Source organism: Nomascus leucogenys, chromosome 7b (genome assembly GCF_006542625.1).
Source record: "Nomascus leucogenys isolate Asia chromosome 7b, Asia_NLE_v1, whole genome shotgun sequence".
Taxonomy (NCBI): domain Eukaryota; kingdom Metazoa; phylum Chordata; class Mammalia; order Primates; family Hylobatidae; genus Nomascus; species Nomascus leucogenys.
The window spans coordinates 56,620,037-56,634,631 of NC_044387.1; the positions used below are offsets into that span (position 1 = coordinate 56,620,037).

Below are 14,595 nucleotides of genomic sequence, written 5' to 3' on the forward strand. Positions count from 1 at the left end.
CTGGCTGGCTGACCTCACCATGGTCCTTAATTACTCGCTCCATAAAAACGAACACAAACCACTAGCTGAAAATTAAACAATGTAAAACCAGGTCCCGCGACAGCCTTGGCAGTGTCTGGTGCACAGGGGAGCCCATCAGCCCTTGGGTATGTGTTGAACCCTCCAGAAATAACTGGTTGCTGTTGTTGGATTTCCTGATTGGCTGGGAAGGTTCAAGACGCTGGGGAATCTTCCCAAGAAAAGTCTGGGAAGTTCCCCAAGCTGCAGGACGCCAAGGCCTCCAAGAGGCGAGGCGGGGAGGCCTGAGTGGGTCAGGACCAGGAAGTGCCACATGAGCAGGAGGGAGGCGGCCTGTGATGACCCTCAGAGGTGAGGGAGGGACAGGGAAGCTGAAGGGCACAGATTGGCTATGCCCTACAGTACTCTTCCTAAAGGCAGGGGCCCAAAGCAGCATCCTGTGTATCTATTCTCCTGATGCAGTAGTGTGGGGGACTGGGGGCATGAAGGCCCTCCCTGCCTCAGTTTCCCTGCGTGTAGACTAAGCCGCTGCAGTATATGCTGGGCTTATACAACCCCTTATGCTGAGCACTGTGGGGTTGAAAGAGGGGCCCAACTGTGGTGAGGCACCGCTCACAATCACCTGAGGCTTGAGCAGACTCATTCAAACACAAGGTGTCTAGGGATGGTCTTCCTTTCTTGCCAGCTCTCCTCACCCAGGTGGCTTGTCCTGGGCCTCTGGTGGGGACAGCGATCCCACACTTGCACTCTTCCGACCTTGTGATGGAGAGGTGAGGAGGTGAAGTGCCAAGCTCCCTGAATGGCTGAGCTGGCAGGCCGTGGGTGTGGCGGCCCGTGCAGCTGCTTCCCAGGCAGAGTGCGCAGGTGTTGGGCTCAGGCGAGGCAGGTGACACGGCAGGGTGAGAGTCCCTCTCATTAAGGGCTCACCAACCTCTAGTTCCATGGCAGGGCAGGGACTCCAGCTGCATTTGGGCAGAGACTCTCAGGCGAGGCAAGAACCAGGGTTGTGCAGTCAAGGGCCTTGGTTGGTTCTGGACTCTGTGGAGGGGCCACAGCTGGGCATGCGACTCAAGCCCTTGACCCTGGGGTCCCCAGGGCAGCACAGTGACACCACAGAGGTCAGAGGTGGGGCAGTGGAGGGCCAGGTGCCCCTGTGATGCCCTGCAAGAGGGCAGGCTGTCTCATCCAGCTTCCAGCAGCCAGGAAGGCAGTGGTGTGTGTGAGGTGGGCAGCATGTTGGGGGACTAAGTGCAGATAGAACACAAGGGAGCGGCTGGGGCTGAAACAGGCTGAGGGACACCTGGGCTGCTCCTCCCTCAGAAGCAGGCTGAGGCCCACCAGCCAGGAGGCAGCTCAGCCGACGAAGCCCTGCCCAGGGTCTGGCCACCCTCACTAGGAGCCAGGCCGGTGCCAGGACTGGGGCCACACAAGGTGTCCTCGGTGGTGGCTGGCCTGGTCCACACGCCCACCCCCTCTCACACGGCCGCCCCTGATCAGGGGATCTCCCACGGCCCCTGGAGCCTCCCAGATGGCAGGGAGCTGAGGAAAACCACAAGGGGAGCCCAGCCTTCTGGCCAGCATCACAAGGCGAGGCAGCGTCAGCTCTGTGGGAGGTGGGATCAACGGCAGGAGAGGGGCCAGGGACAGCAGCAGGCTGCAGCAGTCAGTTTGCCAAGGATAGGATGGAGGGAAGGCACTGTCCTCAGAGTGCCACGGGAGGGGCTGCTGCCACACATACCACTGGAGCCTTTGACCCTGGGGTCCCTGCAGCCCGGGACTCCCACCCAGAAGAGCCTCGGGCCTGACACACTGGCTGGGGACACACTTGATATCATCATTTTTATTCATTTTCTCTTTCTGAAAATAAGAGTAAACATACAATATATATTTTCTGATGATATGTATTAGATCTAGTTACCGTAGGGTCAGAAAACCATCCCCAACCACTCGGAAGCAGCTTTCAATCCTGACATTCAGTGGAGCGGAAAAAAGTGTCCGTGATTGCCAAAAGCCGAATCTTTCTTTATTATTAAACAGCAGTAACAGGAAAACCTAATGCTCTGTCAGACACAACTGAAACCTGGGAGGCCAGGAGGAGGGCAGCAGACACTACAGAGAAACCCCGAAGAAACCTAAACAGGAGGCGCACCCGCTCACCCAGCCCCATTTCTCGGCTCAGTCTCTGTTGCAGGAGGCCTGGGCTCAGAGGCGACACTGAGGAATGCATCACAGGCAGTGACCACCCTTGGGGCAGAAGTGGGGAGTTGGGGATAGTGCAGCTGCCAGTGTGGCGGGGGAGCCCAAGACAGGGGCTCTGGGAGCTTCTGCCTGGTCTTGACCATGTGGGTCAGCACTTGGGAGGCTGTGGCCCAACTGGCACAGCTGCAGGGCACCAGCCTGGTGGCTGCAAGTGGGTGGTGCAGGCCCTGGGCTCCTCCCAACCTACCTCTGCCCCTCTGCCGGCACCTACAGCTCCTTGAGCCCCAGGCCCTAAGTGAGCAGCTCTCCTGGTACCAAAGGGACCCCTCCCTGCACACCCAAGCCAGGTTGGCAGGGTCCATCCCATGAGAGGTGGCAGTGGAGGGCCCTTTAACACCAACCGGAGAGACCAAGGAGCCAGGGGCTGCCGGGGCTGTGAGCCGGAGGGGCAAGCTCCACACTCACCCTTCAGGCACAGCTTCTGTGGTTGCTCTGGCTCTGTTTCCTTTGGTCCCCTCCTCACCTAACCCCCATCACAGCCACAGGAGCAGGGGTGTCCCGGAGCACGGGAGTGCATTGCGCTCTCACCCCAGGAGGGGGTGGTGCCCTACCCCAGGGATCGGGTGGGTTCTGCCATCAGGACCAGGGAGCCCACTGAGTGGCCAGGAGCCCCGCCTGGTCCCTCCTGCGAGGAGGAAGATGTGCTGCCCCCCGAGGGGCCTCCTCGATGGGGCGGGCAGAAGGCTGGGGCAGGCGCTGGCCGGGGCCTCAGTTCTTGAGGATGGTCTCGTAGGCCTGGTACACGTGCTGGGACACCTCTGGCGCTCGACACTTCAGGGACAGCTGCAGGGGAGAGAGGGGTCGGGGGAAAGAGCGCTCATCCCTGGGGTTCCTCTCAGGAAGGAAGGGGGTGGGGAAGAGAGCAGGAACCAATGGGACAGCGTGGAGTGCACACAGCCTGGCGGCAGCTGCGCCTGGCACAGATGTGAGGTAAAGCGGAGGGGGCGGCTGTCGCAGCCAGCCGGGTGTGGACCAAATATACTTGCAGCCCACACACCTGCTGTCAGCCCAGTCACCAGAGCCCTGCTAGTGAGCAGTGTGAGTCATGAGCCGGAGGCTGCCAGGGAGTGCCCGGCCCCCACCCTGAGGGCTGCCTGGCCCCCCAGAGTCCCTGAAGGTCTGGGGTCCTCAGGACTGAAGCCTGCAGAAAATCCCGAGGGGGTGCGGAGGGCTGGAAGGGAGCCTGGAGGGGTGCTGGGCTCATTCCTGGTTTCCTGTGTAGGAAGCAGACACGGTAGAGACTTTGCCTCCGCTCTGGGGCCTGAGCTTGAGATCACAGGCAGAGGAGAGAGGAGTCCCCACCCATCCACTCTAAAGCACTCATTCTGCAGGGTGCAGTTAGGAAGTGGGAACAATGGAGTTCCGCAGGTCAGCAGCAGCCCACGGGCCCTCCAGGTCTCCTAGGAAGCGCTCTGTGCACACTGTGAATGTGTGGAAGTGGGATGTCAGCACCTCAATCAGGGCCACCTGGCTGAAGCCCCCTGGGTGAGGTGAGGCCAAGAGATGAGGTGCAGACGGGAGAGATGGGGTGCATGGGTGCCATGACAGGAGACAAGGCTGGGGAGGGCGGACGGGGAAAGAGAAAGCGATCTGCTAACCTCTAAGTCCTGCACCACGGGCACCAGCAGGGAAGGTGACATGCAGCAACCAAACACAGGAAGACGGAAGTTACCACCACCGAAGCCACGCCACAGCCCCCCACCGACCAGCGCTGCCAGCAGGGCCCAGGAGGGGCAGTGTCTGGAGGGCCATGCCTGCCAGAGACTCAGGGGTGGGGGGGAGAAGCAGAGCTTGGGGCTGTCCAGGGCCCTGGAACAGCGGCACAGGCCTCCAGGACAACTGTGTGCCCCAGAGAAGCCATTCTCTGACAGGTCCACCTCAAAAGCTGGGAAGTTCAGGCTCCTGGGAACCGATGTCCTCCCAGCTAGACATGCAGGCACTCACAGGACAGGGCCAGGGCCTGTGCCCAGCAATGCCACTTCCCAGTCAGGGGTGCCAAACCAACTGCACCACCTCACAGGGCCCAATTTTACACAATCTTCTAGTCCAAGTCACTGTTCTGAGACCCAATTGGTGTCTTATCTGGGTAACCTGACAGGGTTGATTTGGAAGCTTTCTAGAAAGGTCCTTCTCAGGGACCGAACTGATTCTAGTTCAAGCCAGGTTTGAAGGGATGCTTGGACCGCGTCCTCCACCAGAGCCACCTCCTGGCATGGGATGAAGGGGAGGCTCCAAGGCCGCAGGGCGGGTGCCGGGGCTCTCACCGTGCAGCTGGGGTTGCCCGGCTGGATCCGCAGCTCTGCCAGCACCCAGATGCCGTTGGTCAGCTTCAGAGACTGGTAGAGCATGTCCTGGCCCTCCACGTTCCTCTTGGCGACAGTGAAGATGTTGCTGCTCTGCAGCTTGCTGCTCGCAGCCTCTGTGGGGTCACATGGCCGTGGGAGGCCCCAGTCAGTTGCGGGGGCCTGGGTACAGGTGAGGGGCTGGGGTCGGGGGCTCGGAATCCTCACCTGCATTAAGGGGACAGTCTCTGATCTGGAACTGGGCCTCATTCTCATTGGGAATATCCTTCCATGTGGCCAGGAACATCTGCCGGTCTGCGGGGTGAGCAGGGTGGGGATGAGAGGCGGGCCCCTCATAAACCTGTGGGCCCTCTGTAGCTCAGCAGGAAATGGGTCTGGCCTTTACTGTGCCACGTGAAAGCTGAGGACAGGCACTAGCTGCCACACAGCCCTCCTGCTTCCCTGAGCACACCCTCTGCTCTGTGAGGGAGGCCCCAGTGCCGCTTCCAAATGACCCTGCCTTTCTGCCTCCGGGCCTTGGATCTCCCCTCCCCACCCCCACACGCCTTCCTCCTCCTCGGTGAGCAGCCTGCTCGTTAGTCACAGCCTCCCGTGCAGGGCTTCTGTGGCAAGCAAGAGATGACATGGGCCAAGGGCTCCACGCAGCCAGGGGCATGGTGCAGGCCGTCTGTGTGCTGTAATCAACACCCTTCTTGGGGGTTCCAGCAAGGGCACAGAAGAGGGGGTTACCAGGCGTGGGGCATGACCTGGGCTCTCTGTAGCCCATGGGACAAGGCTGAGGAGCGAGCAGGAGAGCCTGGGAGTGGGGTGAGTTCCATGTGGCAAAGCCCACCTGCCAGACCAGAACTGGCCACTAAGGCCGGGGGGGTCCTGGGTATACCCCTCACTCCAGGCCCTGTAGGGAAGCAGCGACTCCCCGACTCCGTTATGGGCAAGGCAGTCCATCTGGACCTTGGTAAAGGCACCACCTTGGCCAGGTTCCCAAGCCACAGCCCCATTTCAGGTACCCCAGAGGGCTCCCTCATGACTCACCCATCTTCCCATCCTCCACAAAGAGGATGTGCAGTGGGTATAAGGTGCTGAAGTAGAAGACATCGATGTTGTTCTTCACAGCCACCTAGGCACAAGGGGGTCCCCAGTCAGTCTCTGGGGCTTGATGCCACCTCTGAAGCCCCAGGAAGAGCGTCGATGAACAGATTCTCTCCCAGGGCCTTCCCTGGTAAACACACCCCTTCATTCTCTGACCTGGGCCTCCCCAACACATCTGCAGCTAAGAGCATGACTCCGCAGAAATGACCTTCTGCTGACCCCAGTGGGGCCCAGCTGGTGGGTGGATAAGGACTGGGGTGCCTGCCCTGCCCGGAACCCACCTGGAGGTTGTTCAGAGGCTCCATCTTCATGACCGAGCCCACCGTGCTGAGAGGCAGGGAGATCTCCACTGTCTGGTTGGGGCTGAGTGGCGCGTGGACCTGGAGGGGGGCGGCGGGGGCCAGGCCAAAGCTGGGGAGAGAGAAGCCCCGCAGGGGTGGCAGGGGGAGCAGGTGCTGATGCGGGACAGGTGAGCTCCTCCGGCTCAGGAGCTGGGGCTGTGGTTGGCAGGGGGCCTCTCACCGTGCCAGCCTACCCATGTTCTGGACCCTGGAGAGAAGGATGGGCTCTGGTTCCCCTCCCCCAGATGGCCATGTGGACAGAAAGAAAGAGCCCCAGGCCAATCGCTCTGCCCCAGCCTGGCTGCAGGCCTGAAGCCCAGCTCTGTTCCTCTCCTCTGGCCAGGCACTGGTGGGCCCAGGTAAGCAGGCCTTGCCCTGTCCTGCCCTCAAGGAGCTCTGTCTAATGCCAGGGGCCTGGAGTATAAGCTGCTTCTACCTTGAAAACTCTGGGACCACCCAAGTCTCTGCTGCCAATCCTCAACTCCCAGAAGGGATCTGACCATCCCAAGCAAGACGCTAGATTTTACTCTCTTGGCCAGAACTTGCCAAGTCACACAGTGGCCACAGAGAGATTCAGGAAAGCTCTGCTTCTCTGCAAAGCAGCACAGTGGCAAATTAGGAAGATCCTCATGGGTGTGAGACATGCCAGCCGCAGGCTCTTGGAAGATAAGTCAGAGGGCATGGGACTGGGGGCACAAACCGAGAGCTGAGTACACCCAGGCTGCGGATTCAATATTACACCTGTTCCTAGCCTCATAAAAACAGAGACAGGTACACCTCTTCCTATCCTCTAGATGAGGACACTGTCTCAGGGAGGAGCAGGCCTGTGTCAGACCCCAAAGGGTGAGGGCACTGCTGAGAATCAGAGTTTCAGCTGTCTAACCCCAGCCTGTGCTCTCCCCAAGAAGCCATCAGCCTGCCTGGGACACAGAGGGAGACCATTTGGGGAACCCCAGGTCCGCTTGGTGGCTCAGCACACTAGGCTTTCCTGGGAGCTCCACTACTGCCCACTATGTGAGCTGTCCAAGGAGCCCAGGTGTCATTACCTACTAAAAAGGGGTGATGGCAGTGACTTTGCTGGGCCATCAAGTGGCTCAAGCGAGACAATACTCCAAGCCGGTGGCACAGGGCCTGGTTTCCAGGAAGCATTCAGCACACAGTAAGTTTGCTGGAGGCAACCATTGGAACCACCTCTCGGAGCCTGGTGCACTTCTGTGGCCTCCAGGGTCACATGAGGGTAAGTGGCAGAGCCACCCCAGCCCCGGTCTGCCCAAGGGTCAGGACCTACTGGCCCCCAGGCTTCCTTGGGTAAGCAGCCCCTTCAGTCAACTTCTTAGAGGCTCAGTTTGCTCATCATGAGCGTGCTCAGGAAGAAGAATCATCAGGAGGGGCTGCCAGGGGTCCCCAGGGAGCCCTAGCCTCACTGGCTGGGTCCATGATGCAATCTTCCCACTGACACCCAGTGTAGCGGACCTGGTGGGGAGGGGCCTGAAGCAGCTACCACTCCCAGAGGCCCCATCTGACACTTTAATCCTCTGCCACAATGGGGAGGCTGGTAGGCAGGCCCACTCCCCACCAGCCTTCTGAGAGTTGGTCCCTAAGATAGGCCCCTCCTATGTGGGGTGTTTGCCAGAGGTGGGCTTCTCAGCTGGAGCAGGGCGTTTCTGTCTGTAAAACACTCCTTTGGACTCTGGAGGCAAAAATAAGGGGGGCCAGGTGTGGTGGCGTACACCTGTAGTCCTAGAGACCCAGGAGGCTGAGGCAGGAGGATTGCTTGAGCCCAAGGGTTCAACACCAACCTGGGCAATACACTGAGGCCATCTAAAAAAAAAAAAAAACTAAAAGGAAAGACGTCCTTTCCCACTCTGCCTGGTACTTTGGAGTCCATATGAAGAGGCCACTTGGGGGTAAAAATCCCACTGCTTGGCTGAGCATGGTCGCTCACACCGATAATCCCAGCACTTTGGGAGGCCGAGGTGGGCGGATTGCCTGAGCTCAGGAGTTCGAGACCAGCCTGGGCAAGATGGTGAAACCCCATCTCTACTAAAAATACAAAAAATCAGCCAGGCGCGGTGGCATGCGCCTGTAGTCCCAGTTACTCGGGAGGCTGAGGTGGAAGAATTGCTTGAACCCAGGAGGTGGAGGCCGAAGTGAGCCGAGATGGCACTGCTGCACTCCAGCCTGTGTGACAGAGCGAGACTATGTCTCCAAAAGAAAAAAAACAAACAAAACCTAGTGCTTTAGAGAGTTTTGGCCCGAGGGGTGGTAGGGAACATCCTTCAGAAAAGGGGCATTGCCCTTCCCTCTACAGCCCCCACCCCTGCCTGCAGTCCCCAGAACAGACTCCGAGTGGGTTCTCTCACAGGCCTCCCCTTGCGAGGTGTGCTGGCCTCAGGGAGCTCTCACCTGTTGCGGTTGAACTGGATGGCAAAGTCGGTCATGACCTGCAAGGCCTTGTTGGTCAGCTGCAGGTCCATGGAGATGGAGCCCACCTGGCGGGTGAAGGTGCCCGAGATCTCCAGCCCCTTAGCCTTCATGGCTGGGAGCCAGACCTGCAGGGAAGAGGGTGCGGAGGGGGCGGGTGGGTGCCTCTTCCCGCAGCCCAAACTCAACAGCCCACCTGAGGGTGCTTTTTCTCTCTCTCTCCTGCAGGGGCCTCCCAGATCCAGCACCCCCACCTTTACTGCTAGGGGATGAACAGGTGTGTACTGGGAACAGAACAATCCCATGTACCACCCAGGGCCACCGCCATGACGGGCTGCCTCGCGGAGCAGCTCGGGGTGGGGAGGCACTTTGGCACTCCAGGGCTGACGTTGAGTCCTCAGAGGGCAATGGAGGGATCACTTGGGAAGTAGGGCTGAGGGAGGCCATGAGCTAAGGACAGAGCTCACTGCCCAATGGCATCCTGCGCCTCGGCCAGAGCCTGGGCCTTCCTGGCTATCACCACCCGTCCTCTCTTGCAGGAGGCAGGGCTGGCCTTCGGCTGTAGAAACCGGTCTGACCAAGGACAGTACCTAAGAGGACCCCTCGCCTGGCAGGCCTTCCGCTGCTTGGCTGCCCTTGTCATTCGAGTCTCAGCTCAAGAACCACCTCCTCCTGGAACCCTGCCCCCAGGCTCCCTCGCCCCAGTGATGTTATGGCAGATAAATATGAGCTTGTGTCTGTCTCCCCTGTACTCAGAGAGCTCGCTGAGGGAAAGGCTCTGTTTTTCTGTCTTTACCACCTTGGCTCAGAGCCTGGTGTGAAACCAGCGTCCGGGGAGTGTTTGCTGAGCAAACAGCATGAGTTAGAGCCCTGCCATGGAAGACATCCGCCAGCGGCATCCTGCGGACTCACAAATGCCTCTCAGGCGGTTACTCTCCCGTGGATGGCTCACAGGCCCCTTGAGGTCAAAAGGCTCAGACCCCACCGACAGCTTCCGCAAGCGCACTCAGTGCCAACAAAGGTCCCACTGCCTCTCAGGTTGCCAGGCCAGAAACCACAGAAACATCAGGCACCAGCCTGCCACCCCACCCTAACCCCCTTGAGACAGTCACGCAACCCAAGTCCGGTGAAGGCCACCTCTTACATCTGCCTCCAGGGCCTCCATTTCTCTCCATCTCCAGAGGCGCCACCAGCATCTAAACTGCCACCAGATTTCCCAGGTAAGACAGCAGCTGCCAGGTGGCGCCCCATTTCCGCCCTCTCCCCCTTTCCACAGCAGCTGATGTTATCTTGTGAAATGCAAATCTGATCATGGCACCCTGAGAAACTCCTTCCAATCCTGCAATGGCCTCCACGGGCCTTGGCCTCCACAGTCTGGGCCTCCACAGCCTGGTGCCCATCTGCTCCCCAGGCTTGGCTTGCCCCTGCCCCTGGGACCTCACACCAGCTGTTCCCTCTGCTTTGAAAGCGCCTCCCCACCCCCATCCTGCTCCGTTAACCCTGAGCACACCCCCTGGACAGATCTGTAAGGACAGAAAGCACGCTGCTTTTGTTCTCGGCTGTTCCGCGGCGGCTGAGAGTACGCAGAGGCTGGCTGAACCTGACCCCCGGGGGCCCCCCATCAGGCCTTCTTTCCCGTGGCCCTCTCTCAGTCGCCCATGGCTGGGGATGGGGACCGCACTGCTCTTGGTCACTGTGGGTTCATGGCGTCTCACACAGGTCCCAACAGAACAATCTTCAATCTTTACTGGATGAACCAATGAACTGTCACCACCAGCTGACCCAAATGGTGAGGAACCCAAAAGTTCTTATGCACAGACAGCCTCATTCCCTTAGACCAACAGGGTTGGCCAATGTCTTTAACCCCACAAGCATGAGGAATGAACAAATCCAGGTGGCCACAGCGCTGTTAGGAAGATGTGGATACCTACGGACTGATTATGAAGGGAGAGTGCACCCACACCCTAGAACCCTCCCATGACCAAGGCAGTGGGGAAAGTCCTGCCCGTGGCAGAAAAACGCCTCCAGGTAGCCTGCCCTGATGACTCCTGACTAGGAGATCCCCTCCCCTCTCCTTTCCAGCATGCTCTGTTGGATACACTCATCTGACCCTTCACGAAGACAAAGCAGGGATAACACTGGTAAGACAAACACATGGCTGGGTGCGGTGGCTCACACCTGTAACTCCAGCACTTTGGGAGGCCGAGGCAGGTGGATCACCTGAGGTCACAAGTTCAAGACTAGCCTGGCCAACATAATGAAATCCTGTCTTTACTAAAAATACAAATAATTAGCTAGGCATGGTGGCAGGTGCCTGTAATCCCAGCTACTTCGGGAGGCTGAGGCAGGAGAATCGCTTGAACCCCGGAGACAGAGGTTGCAGTGAGCTGAGATCGCACCATTGCACTCCAGCCTGGGTGACAAAAGCAAAACTGTCTCAAAAAAAAAAAAAAAAAAGATGAACACACAAGCCTAGTGCCAGCTTGCCAAAGGCCAGCTCCAGGCTTTCTTTTCCTGGCAGCTCTGCAGTGCCTGGCAAGGGCTGGCACCCAGAGGGTTACAGGAGTCTTTGCTGTTCTCTGTCCCTTAGTCCTGCTTTGTATGCCTGTGATATTTGGCTTCTGGCGGGTACGGGTTGGCCTCATGCCTTGGTGCAGCCAATCCAGGTAGTAAGTCAACTGCACATGCTGTACATTATGCCACGATTCTACATTCCCTTGGCCCTGCTGGCCCTGACACCCCATGCATGAAGGCAGGTGCACAGGTGGTTCTCATGCTCTGTGGGGACCATCATGTAGGGGTCTGGAGCAGAGGCTTTAGTGTCACTTGCTTTCACTTCCAGACTCTGTCACCAGCTATGTGACCTTAGGCAAAAGCACTAGGATTTCTCAACCACGAAATAGGAGAAAGAGCCACAAAGGGCTGCTAGGAGGAGGACGTACTGGTGGTGGCTGTGGAATGCTGTGCTGTCCCTACAAGGAAGTGTGCGGCTACTAGTGTCAGAGCTGCTGTCTGCTGTGGGCCTCTCAGTGCCCAGACCCTGCCAGGGGCTCCAGTCACCACCACTGCAGGTGCAGCTGGCATATAGTGGGGAAAGCCAGCTCAGGGGGTGGGGAGGTGCTGGCTCATGGCTCCCTAGTCATGACAGAGCTGTCACTGCCCCTGACCCCCAACTGTATCCTGCTTTGGGGTGGGGACCTCAGAAGAGAGAGGGGGGCTGTGGCAAACACAACTTCTGATCTGAGTGTGATGAGGACATCAGGCCAGGTTGGTCCCCTCTGGCAGCTTCCTTGACACTGACAACATGGCCCACACTGAGCTCTCCTCAGTGCCCGGCCTGCATGTCCTCACACCCCAAACTCAGCTCTCCCTTCCCTCAGCCCCGGCTCCTCCCTCTCAGGGAGCTCTCAAGTCTGGCCACTGTTTCCACCCACAAGAGCCCCCGTGGTCCTGCTGCCCCAGGACTCCTCCTCCCTGCCACAAAATCCCCCGGGGCTGGTGCTTCTGTCCCACCCCTTCTCTGCAGACGCAGCCATCTTTCTCAAGTGCAAATCAGACTGGTTCATCTCTTTGCTTAAAACTTTCCAATGGCTCTGGCTGTGCCGGGATCAAGAAGAAACGCTCAGCCTGGCCCGCCAGCCTTGCCAGCTTCCTCCTTCGCTGATCCCTAGTCTAGCCAGGAGTCTCGGGGGTGTGCCCTAGGTGGCATAGTGGGCGTCTGTGGGCATCTTCAGGCGGCATAACATGTAGTGGGCTGGAGTCAGGGATGCTGGACGTCCTACCATGGGGACAACCACCCCACAACAAGCAACTGTCCTGCGTCCTTCCAGTATTTTCTGCATGGTTTCAACATATCCTGAGACTTCCAGGATTACAATTCTCAGGAAAATCGAGGGAAGCCTGTTCTTTATCTTACTCCGAACCTTACTGGGAGTCAGTGACCACTTCAGAAACAAATGGCACCACTGGCCAAACCACTCATGGGGTCCAGGCTACAAACACCCAGACTGTGGTTGCCACAGTCACAGTGACTTTGCCCTGCAGCAAACACCTGACAACTTCGTGTCTTCTAGGGTGAGCAGGCAGGCATGCCCAGACGTTTCTAACATTGATACATACACTTTATTCTCTTCCTTTTATGTCTCCTCCATGCAGTGAAAGCGACTGAGTATTTTTGGAATGCTATGTGTAGGTAGGTTACACAGCCCACCAATTGCATTTAAGGAGAGGAACAGTGACAATGTAAAATGTCTATGATGACTAAGGGGTGCTGGGTCTGATGGCACTGAGAACTACTGCTCCCACCTGACAGGCCTCTGCTGATTCCCTCACAGAGGCCGGGGTCTCCCTTCCGTCCAGGCCTTACCACAGGCTGTTCCCTTGGTCTGGAGCCCCTACCCGCTTTTGTTCAGCTAATGAGGTCCTGCGACTCCTCTGGAAAGCCTTCCTAGGTACCCACCAAGCTTGACTTCGCTCCTCTTCCTCAGTGCCCCTGTGGCCCCCAGCTTCCCTCATCAGCGCTGGCCTGAGCCAATTCCATGGCCGAGGCCATTTAAAGGAGCCCACATGCCAGTCTCTATAACTTCTCTCTGCTCTTGCCAAGAGAGAAGACAAGTGACTTACTGCTTTGGGAGCCACATATGATCCTGACAGGGTGCCCACGCCACTCGTCAGGTCAAAGAGGTCATTCAGGCCACTGCCGATGGGTGCTCCAAGATTGGCTGGTACTGCTGCTGTTGGAGGTGCCACGAAGTTGGTGCCCCCAATCTGGAAAGGGAGGGAAAGAGTCAAAGGTGGGCGTCAAGAGGCAAAGACATCAGGGTCTGGGAATGAGTAGAGCCACCTGGCCCTTCAGAATACACTGGGGGCGGGGGGCAGGACAGCCTCCATATCAACTCTAAATTACAGAAACGAGACAGAGAGAGGTGGGTGGAGAAGAGAGGCTGAGCCCTCCCATGCCCTGCAAGCCTTGAGCCTTAGGAGTAACCTCTGGGAAAGGGCTGGGGACACTCCCAAATTGACACTCAGCCTATGGATAAAAGGAGGTCCCAAGACACACGGCTGGGTGGAGACATGCTACGCAGATGGGTGCTCTCCCTCCAGGACATCAGAGAGGGGTTGTGGGACTGAGGGCTGGCAATCCCCGGGATGACAAGGCGACGTGTCATGGGGTAGTGAGGAGTGGGCAAGAATCCATGGCTATGGGGCCCAGTGGCAGCCAGATGCCAGCTGGTCAAGACAGAGGCTGCCAGGATGCTGGACCAAGGCAGGGGCTCAGCAGGTGGGGGCTGCTGTGACATCACCCGCCCCCGCCCCTTGGGATGCTGGGCCAGCGCTTTCGGGAGGAGCAAGGACGAAGGCTTGGTGACGCAAGGGTTGAACCATACCCCTTCAGGCTCATCCCCCATCTCCAAGCAGAAGCAGGCAGGTGAAGAGAACAGGCAGCCACATGCAGAGAGAAAAAGCCAGGAAGGAAGACAGAGAAACAAGAGAGAGAAGGGAAAGAGGGAGATTAGTCAACGGTAGCTCCATCCGAGAGGAGTGTGGTGTGAGGTCTGGCGAGAGGCCCAGACCCTGTCTCTATAAAAGGCACTACCCCACACCTTTACCCCAGCACCTGTCCTGCACCACAGCCCTTCCTGCCTTACCCTAGCAGCACTGATCGCCAGTCTCCTGCCCCCATGCTGCCACCGTGCGGACCTGAGCTGAGCACAGCCAAATGAAGAGGCTTAGCCGCCCCCACATATGGCCCTGCCAGTTGCCTGAGGAAGCCCCAGGGAGATAACCAAGTCAGTCTCACCACTCCCCTCCCTACTGTCTTCCCACTCCCCTCTCTCCCCGGCCTCCCATGCCCTCTCAAATAGGCCTGGCTGGGCTGCTATTCCCAGCTGGGGCTGCATGAGTGTAAGTGGACACAAGTCTGTTTCCTCGAAGCCAGGAACACCCTAGCCTTACAAGGCAAAGGTGACTATGATGCCAGGATCAGGGCAAGGGCTAGGATGGGCCTCCCTGCCCAGGGTCTCCTGGGACTCGAGGGTCCAACAAGGGGGTGGAATCCTGTCTGCCACTCAGGGGCTGACAGGCCTCTCTAAGCCTTGGTTTTCTCATCATAAGTAGGGAGCTATGCAATCACCTCCGAGGGTAAATGGTAAAGACTCTAT

At 58.4% G+C, this 14,595-nt stretch overlaps 1 protein-coding gene and 1 non-coding gene across 8 annotated transcripts in view; both read right to left on the reverse strand.

Moving 5' to 3' along the window:
- Nucleotides 1-1,843: 1,843 nt before the first annotated feature.
- Nucleotides 1,844-14,595, reverse strand: part of AP1B1 (adaptor related protein complex 1 subunit beta 1) — a 61,100-nt gene continuing 48,348 nt past the window's right edge. For 2 of the 7 annotated variants that reach the window (XM_030816052.1, XM_030816053.1), the window contains 7 exons: nucleotides 13,822-13,842; nucleotides 13,058-13,201; nucleotides 8,417-8,562; nucleotides 5,951-6,080; nucleotides 5,613-5,697; nucleotides 4,788-4,874; nucleotides 1,844-4,696 (listed from right to left, as the gene is read on the reverse strand). In XM_030816052.1, coding sequence (XP_030671912.1) covers nucleotides 4,356-4,696; nucleotides 4,788-4,874; nucleotides 5,613-5,697; nucleotides 5,951-6,080; nucleotides 8,417-8,562; nucleotides 13,058-13,201; nucleotides 13,822-13,842 — 954 coding nt within the window. In that variant the 3' untranslated portion in view covers nucleotides 1,844-4,355. The remainder of the gene's footprint in view (nucleotides 4,697-4,787; nucleotides 4,875-5,612; nucleotides 5,698-5,950; nucleotides 6,081-8,416; nucleotides 8,563-13,057; nucleotides 13,202-13,821; nucleotides 13,843-14,595) is intronic. The other 5 variants (XM_003258048.4, XM_030816056.1, XM_030816055.1 and 2 more) reach the window with 5 other exon arrangements.
- On the reverse strand, nucleotides 7,317-7,412 carry LOC115836179. Its single transcript, XR_004031165.1, has one exon. It is a non-coding gene; the product is annotated as a small nucleolar RNA SNORD125 (small nucleolar RNA).